Source organism: Rattus norvegicus, chromosome 9 (assembly GCF_021556685.1).
Source record: "Rattus norvegicus strain SHRSP/BbbUtx chromosome 9, alternate assembly SHRSP_T2T, whole genome shotgun sequence".
Lineage (NCBI taxonomy): Eukaryota > Metazoa > Chordata > Mammalia > Rodentia > Muridae > Rattus > Rattus norvegicus.
In genome coordinates, this window is record NC_141542.1 from 94,489,782 (window position 1) to 94,503,073 (window position 13,292).

At 45.6% G+C, this 13,292-nt stretch overlaps 1 protein-coding gene across 2 annotated transcripts in view; it reads right to left on the reverse strand.

Moving 5' to 3' along the window:
* Nucleotides 1-8,232: 8,232 nt before the first annotated feature.
* LOC148003799 (uncharacterized) overlaps nucleotides 8,233-13,292 on the reverse strand; it is a 34,000-nt gene continuing 28,940 nt past the window's right edge. For both annotated transcript variants that reach the window (XM_087569120.1, XM_087569121.1), the window contains exons 3-5: nucleotides 11,536-11,714; nucleotides 10,205-10,271; nucleotides 8,233-8,930 (exon numbers count right to left, since the gene is read on the reverse strand). In XM_087569120.1, coding sequence (XP_087425246.1) covers nucleotides 8,907-8,930; nucleotides 10,205-10,271; nucleotides 11,536-11,714 — 270 coding nt within the window. In that variant the 3' untranslated portion in view covers nucleotides 8,233-8,906. The remainder of the gene's footprint in view (nucleotides 8,931-10,204; nucleotides 10,272-11,535; nucleotides 11,715-13,292) is intronic.

The window sequence follows — 13,292 nt, forward strand, 5'->3', positions numbered from 1 at the left end:
ACCTAATACCCAGACAGCTCCTACACATATGTGAATCCTCAAGGATTCAACTCAGGCCTCAGCCCTTCTAAGAATGATCCCTTGTCCCCGCCCCCTTCTCCCCTCCCCCTTCTCCCCGCCCTCTTCTCCCCTCCTCCTTCTCCCCCGCCCTTTTCTCCCCTCCCCCTTCTCCCCTCCCCCTTCTCCCCTCCCCCTTCTCCCCGCCCTCTTCTCCCCTCCCCCTTCTCCCCTCCCCCTTCTCCCCGCCCTCTTCTCCCCTCCCCCTTCTCCCCTCCCCCTTCTCCCCTCCCCCTTCTCCCCGCCCTCTTCTCCCCCGCCCTTTTCTCCCCTCCCCCTTCTCCCCGCCCTCTTCTCCCCTCCTCCTTCTCCCCCGCCCTTTTCTCCCCTCCCCCTTCTCCCCTCCCCCTTCTCCCCTCCCCCTTCTCCCCTCCCCCTTCTCCCCTCCCCCTTCTCCCCTCCCCCTTCTCCCCGCCCTCTTCTCCCCTCCCCCTTCTCCCCTCCCCCTTCTCCCCTCCCCCTTCTCCCCGCCCTCTTCTCCCCCGCCCTTTTCTCCCCTCCCCCTTCTCCCCCCCCCTTCTCCCCGCCCCCCTATTTCCCCTGTTTGGTGTCCATGGTACAGCCACCTCCATCAAAGCAACCATCACACTGTGGAGGAACTACCTGCCTTCAGAACTCTCTCTGAAGACAGCAGGACCCTCGGGGCAGTAATTATGTTGTATTTATCTTTGTGACTGTCACATAAAAGGCAGTCAATAAAGGTTCACCAGATGAATAAAAGGCAAGGAGGTTGTGATTACTGCAGACTCCTTGTATCCTGCACTGTTGTGTTGGGTAATGCTGCAGAACAACATTCTAGAATTTCTTCCTCATAAATTTGTAAGCTGAGAGGGCATTTTGGAACCTTGCGTTTTTTAACACGTATCTGAACCTGACATGATATACAGCTTGCTGGCCTGTCCTGCTCAACTCAAATAATAAATATTATCCATATCTGGTTTTTATGTCTTTCTGTATGAGAATCATGTTTTGTCAACTCTTTTATTCTTAACTGGACATGTGGTTACCCAGGCATCTCTCTTTAGACCTCCTGGGAAAAGAGTCAATAGGGAAGCACCAGAAAGAAAAGAAGTAGTGGAGGGGCTGGGGGGGGGAGGGGGCTGGGGGGGGGAGGGGCAGGGGGAGGGGGCAGGGGGAGGGTATTAGCTTGTGATATATATCAAAGAGTGCAATGTGGACAAGAAGAATGCCCCCACTCCAGGATTGTCACAGTAAGAAGTCAAACATGGAAGACTGAAGGAGAAATAGGAGGAAACAGGGAACAGAGAACAGAACAGCTAACTTGAAACCACTGCTGGGCAGAAGCTCTGCTCTTCTGGAAAGACACAGGTACCATCTGAATCATCTCAAGAGAATAAAGGTGAATTGTCTAACATACCCATCCCTGTCCCTCTTCTACCCCAGGTGCCTTCTCTTAGTAAAAGTCATCTGGAAGCCAGAGGGCCACATGTTCTGAAAGTGAAACTCCTGAAGTTAGGACACGCCTGGCACAGAATAAAGCAGGAAGACCAAGTGGCTGACAACCAGCTCTCTTCTTGCCCCTCATGCATTTCTTGTGGATACTAGAAGTTTCTAAGGAAATGATTGACTACCATTCCTTGTTATTTCCATAATTGAAGTAGAAACTCCCCTAAATATTGACTCTTAAAGAGCTGTATTAACAGGAATTGGAGGGATGATGGCTCCTGGGTTAAGAGCACTGGCTACTCTTTCAGAGAGGATTTGATTCCTAGTGCCCCATCTTCAACTCCAGTTCCAAGGAATCCAGGGCCCTCTTCTGGCCTCTGTGGAAATTACATGCATCTGGTGCGCAGACATACACGTTGGCCAAACATAACATTTTTTTTTAAACATGGAAAATCCTTATTAAGATGTACTAACTGTATATAGAAGTACAGTATATTTATATCCATCCATACAGCATGCACTGATGAAATCCAACTTCCCATTTTCTACTCTCTGCTCTTTGCAATCTAATCTCTAGTAATGATTTACTTCCTAGTCTTTTGTGTTTTGTTTTGTTTTGTTTTGTTTTGTTTTGTTTTGTTTTGTTGAGATAGTGTCTTTCTACATAGCCTCAACTGTCCTGGAACTCACGATATAGTCCTGGAACTCACTAGGCTGACCTCAAACTCACAGAGATCTACCTGCCTCTGCCTCCTGAGTGCTGGGATTAAAGACTTGCACCACTGTGCCCAGCTCTGTCTTTAGAAAATAAGCTTCCAGATATTAGAAAGAACAAGCAGTACCCATCTTTCTGTATCTGGCTTATTTCGCTCATCATGTCCCCCAGTTCTTTTGTTATGACTGAACAATACTCCATGTTCTGTCTTTGTATTTATCACACACATATACACATATATCCATACATACATGCATACACACATACATTCATACACACATAATGTGTACATACACTTAAGCATATTACTTTTACCCACTCATCTTGATAGTCCCTAGGTTGAATTTATATTTTAGTTTTGTGAAGGTTGGAATAACACAGATGTGACGATATCTCTTTGGCCTGTCAGTCTCCTTTCATTTGGCTATGTGAAGTGCTGTAATCAGATTACAGAGGAGATCTATTGCTATGTTTTTGAGGAACCTCCACATTGTTCTCCATAAAGCCTGCCCTGATTTGCGTACCACCAATGGAGTATGAGTTTTCTTTCCTCTTTGTCACTGTGAGCAAATAACTGAGCCCTTCCCAATCCTCCAGCTGAACCACCTCTTCACAGTGCTGGCTGGTTCCTAGTGACCTCTCTCTAGCAGGCCTATCATCTCTGAGCTCACAAATCAACCAGTCAACATCACGAGAATTGCTGGGGTTTGAAGCCCACTTAAGCCAGCTGTACTTATTAGTGTTTGATACTAGGACATTACTTATTAGGTCAACTGTAAATGATAAGTGCAATTGTAAAGAAACCCTCTCCTCTTACCTTCTGTTCCCAAGTCTGCCCTTACCCCATCTCAACGAGACTCCTGCCTGGAGTTGCTATTTATATAGTTAGCATTTCTAAAGAAACATCTTCCATCTGTATCCTTCCTTGACATTTCCCCCTAAATGTCTAATAGACATCACTGTTCCTTGTGTTCAGACCAGAGCAGCTACCTCGCCCCTGCCACCATCTGCCACAATCAGAGCGTCACCTATGTCAGCTAATGATAACTCCATCCTGCTACTCGCTTAGACCAAAAATCTCAGATTCATCCTTGATTTCTTTTTGTTTTTCATTCATGTCTTATATCCAATCGGTCAGAAAGGCAGTGTTTGTAACCTTCAAATATATCCAAAATCTGATTGACCCCAATAACCTCAGCTATCTTGTGTTGGGAGGTCTACCACCAGTTTGCATCCAGATATAGCAAAGAGCTCTGAAGAGGTGGGATCCTGGAAACTCACCAAGTCATGTCTCTGCTTAAATGCATCCACCAGTCTCTCATCTCTCCCAGAATAAGAGCCAAGATCCTTATAGTACAAGGCCTCCCATAGTCTAATCCCGTGAGCCCCTCTTTGAGTGCATTCCTGTGACGCCTCACTCACTGTGCTCCCACCACACAACATCCTAATCATTCTTGAATCTTCCATATAGAGACCCAAACAGGTGTCTCACATCCAGTTTCTTTTTAGACCTGGATATTCCTCTTGCAGAATTCTCCAGGGTTGGTGCCCTCTCCTCTGGGTTTTTACTCAAATGTTAGCCATTTTTCTGATAATAATGATATCATTTACGACTTCACACTTTCCCCTATCCCTGAACCCCTCTGACCTCACTGTTCTCCCCACCGTTGAGCCTCCTAGCACACCTCACTCTCTGAGTGTGCAGTGTGCTTACCACTTGACAGTCGTGTGTAACAGAGTGCAGGCTGTTCCTAAGGATTTAACTGTAGCAGTTTTCTCACCGATGTATGCAAGGGACAGTGGCAAGAAACATTGCAGTGACTCAAATATTTGCTACAGTAAATAAAAACTTTTAAGAAATGCACCATTTTGGCTACTCCTGAAAAAACATATTTTTAGCAGTACCATCTACTCCGGAGGCTGAAGCAAAACATAACACAATAAAAATATTCCAAAACATAAAGGAAGGGAGGGAGGGAGGGAGGGAGGGAGGGAGGAAGGGAGGGAGGGAGAGATGGAAGGAAGGGAAGGAGGAAGGGAGGGAGGGAGAGATAGGAGGGAGGGTGGGAGGGGAAGGGAAGGAGGGGAAGGGAAGGAAGGGGAGGGAAGGAGGGGGAGGAAGGAGGGAGGAAGGAATAAAGGAGAGAAAACATTTTTTCCTTGATAATTTAGATTTGTTCTTGATTTTGTATTTCTAAATAATAATTAGTAGATGTTATCCTACCTATTTGACCCAACAACAACAACAAAAACCAAAGGAAACACAAAGGTTATGAAATTTCCGGGAGCCAGAGAGTTTTTACAAGCTCAGGCTGCAGCTTAGAGCTACTGGATGGAATAAAAAGAAACGAGTTTGCTCATCAGGGCATAAAAATAAAATAGGAGCCATCTTTTTTATGTAGGTGAGTCCTTATAACTCTTTTTAAATACTCCATAAAATTATCATCCTTTCAGTCCTGGGTCTGGGACATTTCTTCCTTTTAAAACTCTTCTGCTTTAAAAAAAAAAGACACAAATCTAATAGGACAGAATCTCTTAAAGCCACAGATATGATTAAGGCTCGGTTCCCTAATAAATGTGCAAGGAGACACTTGTCAGCCCTTGAAATAATGAGCTGTGATCTGTGATAGATGTGCCAATAGCACACTTTCCAGGCCAGCATATTTCAGACTGGTAGGAAAGAGTTGACTCACAGCGGGATCTTATTTTTACACAGATTACTTGGAAACTCCAAACACATCTAAAATTAATTTCCTTTATCACATTAACACTGGGCTGTTAATCACTGGAAAGTGCTGCCGTTTGACAGACAGAAAGAAGTGATTTACATTTGCAAGCGGGGATAGCACACAAAGAGGAAGCGCATTCCCTGTGTGCTACAGAGCTGTGCAGTCCCTGTCCATAAGACATATCACTTGTTGACCAATCAGAAACGATTAGCGGCATGAGTAGAGCAATAGCTTGCGCATGCCAGACGCGAAGGGCTGACGGACCTCTCTGAAAGGGAATGTGTGAACCGAAAAACAGTATCTAATGGCGTATGGCCGTAACAGAACACAATTGCAAAGTGCTCTAAGGAAGCCACCCTAGCTCATTTCATGGAGTTTACTTTATATAGTCATTCAGTCATGAGTATACACACAAAACAAGTATTGGATCTGAGTGACTGCCCACACATGTGCATCTCCGAGGATCACTGAAAGGGAATAAAGCAATTGGTGTAAGGAACATTGGGAGGCTGAGGGGATGAGGGAGAAGGAAGAGCTACCGGATCTGTAAGACGCTAGTTCCGTCTCAGTGACAGAACTGAGGAGTAAACAAGAAGGTGCATGTGGACGGGGTGGGGGTGAGGGGTGGGGGCTGAAGCAGGAAGGAAACCAGGGTAAACACTGACTGTATTCCACCTTCTTTATAGGAAGCCACATAAAGTACTGACTATATCAGGCATGTATCTATACACAAAGAACACATTGAAGGGTACAACCGAGCATGTTTCTATCCATCACACTGTCCTTCTTGCCTGTCACAGAAAAGTGTAAAATATATCAAAGTATGCCAGGAATAAGGATATGGATGTGAAGAACCAGATCCCTACCAAATCTAGGAATGCAGGGCAAGTCCAGAGAGATTGTGTTGGAAAGAGCAGCAACAGGCACCCTTGCATGATCCTTCTAGATTTATAGAGGGGATTAAGTCTTGGCATAGCTCACCCAGAGGCATGCTGGCATGATAAGGAAGAATGAGCCATGGTCTAAAGGAGTCGGCATGTTTGATTAAGGAAGCAGAATATAAAACTAGGTGAAGACGATTCTGTTGTTTCAAATGAGGCCGAAATCTCAAGAGATAGTATTTAAGAGTGATGCCAGAGAGCTAACTGAGGTTTGCGTGGTTCCTCAAGGCACGGAGAAAGCCACAGCCTACATCCAAGACTAATGCTGACAGACACAGGAGACGGGGATTGAACATCTTAGAAAAGTTGATTTTCTGTGCAGAGCAGAAGACCTGGCTGTGATGGGGATTCATCGGAAGGTTCAGAGCAATGAGGAGCGTGCAGCAAAGCCATGGGATCCTGCTGTAAGGACTGCCTCTGTATCACTAAGGAGGTCCTATGCAGGCTCGAAGTACAAGAGGCTGCCATAGAACTTCACTCATCAATAGCAATTAGATGACAGGAAGCAAAAGCAAGAGGCTCAGATGCCACAGATGCCTGACAGAGGGACCATCAGGGTTTGAGTGGCAGCCCAGGGACCACTGATGACTAAGAGGCTGCAGTAGCTCTGGGAGATGGAGAGGTGGACAGTTGAGGAGGATACCACTCAGTGTAGAAGCAGCAAAAGAAAGCAAAAGTGGCCAGGCAGCCAGGAGCAGCCATTCCCAATAAATGACAGCGATCTCTTTCACAGATTCCAAATCTGAGCCAGTTTTCCCACATAAGAACCACCAGTCAATGAGTGAAGCCTGGCATTCCACCATCCTTCCAACAGTACAATGTCGACTGTCTCTAGCCCCATCACAAAGGGACCTCGTGTCATGTGCGTGAATAACTGGACAGTGGAGGATGTACGATACTCGGACATCTCAAGGATGACATCATACAGTGTCAAAGTTGGCAACAATCCCCAATATCCTCAGCACCAACGAGCTTTCTATCAAGCTAGAATGAGAGCACATGGAAGCCACGTCGAACTTGGAATCCCCAGTGTGTCTTGAATTCAGAGAGTCACGCTGAGTCCACAGAGCCATTTGTCTTGTTCCAAAGTCGTTGTTTAAATCAGCGTGCTTGGATGCTGACGGATTGTTCCATGGGATAAGAGCTATCAAAATGGTGGCGAGGAGGGTCTCTGAAACAGACACCGTTTGGCCAGGGTAACAAATTAATGAAGAAGAAAAGAACTGCATCCCTATTGACAGCATGCACGCGTGACCTGCTTACGGACAGCAAGAGGATGTACGATCAGGGTCCCGATCACACCTGAGTATATAAGAATCAATCCTGAGGACAGCCACAGACCACTGTAAGCTCAGCCTTGATTGCTAGATGGGGTAGTTTTGGCACATGGAATGTGGCCATGAATTAGGTGAAATTGTTCATTTCTAACACTGTCAAAAAGAGAGGTAAAATGTAGTTTGCAGTTTAACATCAGAGAACACGCATGTGGACAGGTTGCCCCCTGGACTATGCTAACATCTGTCTTTTGACATAATGCAGACGTTCTAGAATGGTGCATTGACCCATTACACCACCTCATTATGTTGAGCAGGTCGTTTGAGCAGAAGGAAGCCTGTATGCCCCAGGTCGCCTCTTGTAAGAGGTGAGAAACTATTCCTGCACAGATTTACATCTGCCGTATCTACTGATGGTTAGAATTCCAGGGATCGGGAGCAGGCCAGGGCATCCATGCCAAAGTAAACGGCAGTTTAATGCACACGGCTGCCTATCACATAGAAGCAGAAGAAGATGTGCTGTATTCCACACCTAGGAGTTACTGCTCCAGCCCGTGAGCTGGGTGGTATGAAGAGCTGCGAGCATTGTGTACAACCTCAAGCAGAAAGGGCTCAAAGCTGGTCTAAGGTCTAGAAACTCCTACTATCCGGGATCAACAGTCCAGTCAATTTGTAATTTCAGGGACCTCCACGGTTGGATAAAGACACCATGTAGGAACCATAGAATACACACAGCCCGGCTCTGCAGTGGAAAAAGACCTCAACCATGCCGCCTGTGGTGGAGAATTACACTGTTGAAAAATAATCCCTATCATATTTCTAGACTCAAGGAATGAAACCACCAGGGACTCACTGACCTTCGATGCCCTAGCTAGGATCCCTCATCATGAGCTGAGTTCCCTCGGACCCTTCTGTCATGACAGAAGAAAAACCAGTAGCAATCCACCAAAAAGGTAGAAATGATGTATCAAGAGTTGAGCTCTACATGAAATCTTGACATTTGCTTCTAGTGTGCTGGTTGAACTAGTTCCAATTTGTTCTTTTGTCTGTTTAGTAAGAATGAAAAATCAAAGGAGATACTCAAATAGGAAACAAAGATAGTGAATCACTTTCGTATTTGCCGGGGATAGGGTTTCTGTAACCCCCACATGCCCCATCTTTATTGATGTGTCCTAGAAGCAGTGGCAAGTGGCATACAGGTCAGAGTATCACAAAGACAGACTTACACTCACTCCAAACAATAAAAGCCATCGGCGATTCCAAGGCAAGACAAAGCCTATATACTAAAGCCAGTAGCCCCTCCCCTCCCCATTTCATAAGCCTGATTGAGGCTATTTAATTTCAAATATAATAAAAGCAAAGTAAATCAAAACACATTTCTATTTAGCCCTCACATCACAACTGGGACTTTAAAAAATATACCGAGTAAGAATAAATTGTTCGCCCCCTGAATTTCTTTTCTTTCAATGCTTTTAAAAGTTAGAGGAAAAACATGTTATTATAAAATAAAAATTATTCGCTTTTTAAACTAACAGTAGAAGGATCTAGTAATCAAGATCCATTAGTAAAGAAGCGTCGACACAAAGGGCAGGAAAGTCATAACTTAGAGGTGAGTTTCTTTTAAAAGCACCATAGGATCCACATTTCAATTTCATGAACCATTTCTTCTTGGCCACGAGAGGGCGAACTCTCCCTTCTCTAGAAATTCTACTGCGTATCCTTTCAAAGGTTAAGAGATGGTTTTGTTATTCCTTGCTTTGTTTTGGTTTGTCCTGTTTTAATTTTAAAGGACCGATTTCCAGAAAACCTGCAAAACAATCAACAATATTCAATTAGATTGGATGGAGTTTTCCAGAATCAAGTATAGGTCAATGTCCAACCAATAATCAAGCCACCACAACCCTGCCCGTCTATCTACCTGTGATTAATGTTTTGAACTCCGCGCATTTATAATGCTCACTATGGAAATTGTGCCTGCGTGCTCGTGGAGACTGCCACAGCCCAGTCTGTTTTTAACGGGAAGAAGGTGACAGTCACTGCTAAAGTCGTCAGGAACCATCTCCAAGTCAAATGGGCTTAAGTCGGGAGACTGAATCCAGGCGAGGCATGATTTAAACCAATTTCTTCCAACCTCAACTCACTGAATACCCCACAGTGCTCTGCAGCTTTTCACCAAAGAACTTGAGACATCCCAGGGCAAAAGCCTGGCTAGACATTCTTAAATGAACAAACTCGACTCTAGCTGTCCCTGTGTTATCCGAGCTAATGAGCAGAACCCTTCCATGACATCCGTTTCTTTCCTACAGCTATGATTAAATCATTGACTTAAAATATAATTACAAGTATGACACATCTATGAATATTATGCCCCTGGGAAAATATTATAGGATATGCGCTAATTTATTTACTCTTATTAAGAGAAAGATTGAAAGGGAAGCTCTTCAAGTTACGATCTAAATTAAGAGAAAATATAAATTAGAATGTGATTATTGAAGTCACCAAGGATCTCTTGCTTTCAAAGGCTTCCCTCCAGGGCTCCTTTGAACCGGGAGCTGGCCAGCTGTACTTTAAATGATCCCACTTACTGTAGGAGGCTCAATTTACATGGAAATGCCCAGAAACAAGGCTGTTCCACAGAGAGAGCTGCATCTGCAGTGTACTTTGCATTGGCAAGAAAAACTGAAGCTTATGGAGGAAACCACACACAAGAGCTGCTTGTCTGCAGCCCAGAAGTGTCCCCACCCCCTCACCTGTCAATCTTTCCCCAGGAGTCTTTCTAAAGATGTTCCTGGTACCTCCCCTTGTTCCAAGTTGCAAACCTGAGACTACATTATCTGAAAGTGCACAGTGTCTGTCCTGCTGTAAATGGTCCTTCCTCCCCCCACTCCTGCCCGGTCTCCATGCTGAGAGTGGAGGGGCAAACACTGTGAACTGCCTGGAGTTGATTAAAGACACATTCTCTCCCTTCCTGAAGTTTAAGTTCCCTGTGTGTAAGTGACCCTTCTTAAGGAAAACACAAGCAAAGCCACCCACATGGGCTGAGCAACAGCCGGTGTGAGGACCTAGTCACATGTTTCTTACTTGCTCTCTGGCAATGGCCCATGTGGATAGTGGGCAGCATGTTTGGTCCCTGGTTCTTCTCCTTTCTCTGTGGAACAGGTGGGACGAGAAGGAAATTTGAAAATAAAACAGAGGGGTTCAGAACGCAGACGAGTTCATTCTTTACTTTGTACTTATTCATGCATTTCTTGTTGGTTTACAAATTTACACCTTTGTTTTGAATATACATGCGTGCTATACCTTCCTAGAAAGAGAGAAAGGGCTGGGTACATAGCTCAGCCTGTAAAATGTTCACCCCACAAGTATGAGTGCCCAAGTTTGAGTCCCAGGACATAAGAAATATCAATCGGGCCGGGAGCAACACTAGGAAACAGAGTCAAACTGGGGCTCCCTGGCCAGCCAGCTATGCCTTGTCAAAAAGACAAGATGGGTACTGCCTGAGAAAGACTTCACTGAGAGTAGCTTCTGGCTTCCACCTGCACATCGGCCCACACATGTGGACAACACTCATACATGCACCCAGATGCCTCTCTCTCTCTCTCTCTCTCTCTCTCTCTCTCTCTCTCTCACACACACACACACACACACACACACACACACACACACACACACGAAAGGAAGAGAGAGAGAGAGAGAGAGAGAGAGAGAGAGAGAGAGAGAGAGAGAGAGAGGAGAGAGGAGAGAGAGAGAGAGAGATTTAAAGGGCCAGAGATATAAAACTAAGACGCTGAGAGGAAGCGGGGAGGGAAATTAAAGCCCAGGTGAGGTCAATGCAACATGAGATTAAGTCTGTATATTGTAGTCTTTCTACAGATCCTCCACCTGCAACAATCCAGGCAAGCTTTAAAAAAGTCTATCATGAGTTTAGTTCTTAACAATCCATTCAAAGGGCAGTTACACAATGAACATCAAAAGCGGGAACAGCTCCTCGGGAGGAGGCCCAGATGTTTAGGATGCCAAAGCCTGAAAGGTGTGGCTTCCTCAGTTTTCCACATTTGAGTGCTCCTTATACATTCTCTCAAGGTCGATGGCAAATCCCACTGGAAGGAGCTCTATTGGGGATAAAAGCAGTGGAAACACTAGACAGTGCAGTGCAGGGAGAGAAGATGTAACAGGTGAGGGGAACAGAGGGAGAAATGGGGCGAACTGAGTTCTACCTTCCAGCTGCTAAACAAGGAGGCAGAGATGGGGCATGTGGCTTCCACACAAATCCACATCCTAACTCTCTTGTGTCAAGGCCTTGCTGCCAGCTCAAAAGGGCTCCTCGAAAGGTCAATTAGATCTGGAAATCCCAAGGAGAGTCGGGATGGAGAGCGCATGTGAATGCTGCCATGGCCCCACATGGTTATTACCTATGCGCTTGTATTTCCTCCCTACTCCTGTGACTGCAGAACAGTGAGATTCTGTGAACAGTACCGATGCCAGAAACAATGTCTTCATCCTGGACAGGAAGTTCTGATTCCAGCTCACAGGGGGTCAGCTGTGAAACTGCGTCCACGCCCCTGGAGAAAGTATAGTCAGGGTTCGAAGACTGGCAGAAGCAAGGAGAATATTGTTAGCCATTTTCAGGGACAGCATTTAAAATAACCTTGCCAGGTGGCTCCAGAGCCCAGGAGGCTGAGGCAGAAGGATTGAGTCTAAGATTATCCTAAACTGCATAACACCACACACACATACACACACACACACACACACACACACACACACACACACACACACACGCATGCATGCACGCACGCACACATACCCACACATACACACATACATACATATACACACACGCACACACATGCACACATACACACACACACACACACACACATGCTGACCTTAAAGAAATAATGTTATTCTATTAATCAATGAAATATGTTCTCCTTATTTCTCAGTATTTTGGCTAAGATTAAGCATACTATCAAATGTGTTCTTGCGACATAGGGATTTCTAGATACCTGGTCTCTGTACCCACTCCAGGGCTGGCCCCGCACAGAGCAGGTGCCAATACTGTGACTTAGTAGCTGTGAGTGGCTATGTGAGAATCCTTACTTTCTCTCTTCTTCTGAGTGGTGACCCAGATCTGTCCTGGTGATAGACTATAAATAGAATTGCACTGGCCTCCAGCTCAGAAGTACCTTGCCCTTGGGTTAGCATTCTGTTGGCACTTCCTTGGGATCCTTACTATTTGTGACAAGAAGCTCATGGTTTTCATCTGTACCAAGCCTCATCCACAGTCAGACCTCTGTAGAGCGAGTCTTCAGACCAGAGGCAGAACTAAGCACATCACAATGTCTCTACCAGAAACTACTTTACCCTGTGCTGGACCCCTTTGGTCTGCTAAGGGCCCTTGTTCACTTTCTTCACTGTTCTGAGGGAATAGATATCCTTTCCCAGGTCTCTAGTTATCAGTGGCGAGCTCCTTGGGTGAGGTAACAGAAAAAACAGCCCTGGACACTCCCTGCTGTGAAGGGGCCATGTGCACACAGCAATCACTCAGTAACACACAAAGAACTTGCCATTGCCTTGGACTGCATGCTAAAAACCCTTTCATGTTAGGTCATCGTGCTTGAAAGTTGCCACAGTCCTATGACTTTGACAAAGATAATCTTTTCTCCTCCTTATCCAGATTAGGAAATCGGAGGTCAGAAGAAAGTCAGCAAGTGCTTCTGTCTATACCAGTGACTCCCAGATCCAGGTTTCTGGTTCTAAAACCTCTAATGAACCCTCGAACTATCCATCCACCCTTTCTGGAATCTCCACTCGGATGGCTCAGCAGCATGTCACTCAACACCAACCAGAGGAAACAAACCATCCTCCACCCTATGTGCCCTTCCCTGGCCTGCTCCAACCTGCTCTTCCTTCGTTCAATTCTATCATCACCTTCTTCTTTAGGGCCCACGCTAGATACCTGGCAGCCACACTCCACCCCACCCTAACTCTAGCCCGCCAGATCCAAATGCTGCTGACAGTTCCCGGCTCATCTTTCAGGATGTCGATGCTGGGCACAAGTTCCACCATGTGTTGTTGTCTCTGTCCGTTTCAGTCCAAAATGAAGTCCTATTGGGTAGCATTAGAATCTACAGTGACTCCCTGGTCCGTTGCTCAGATGGGTTTC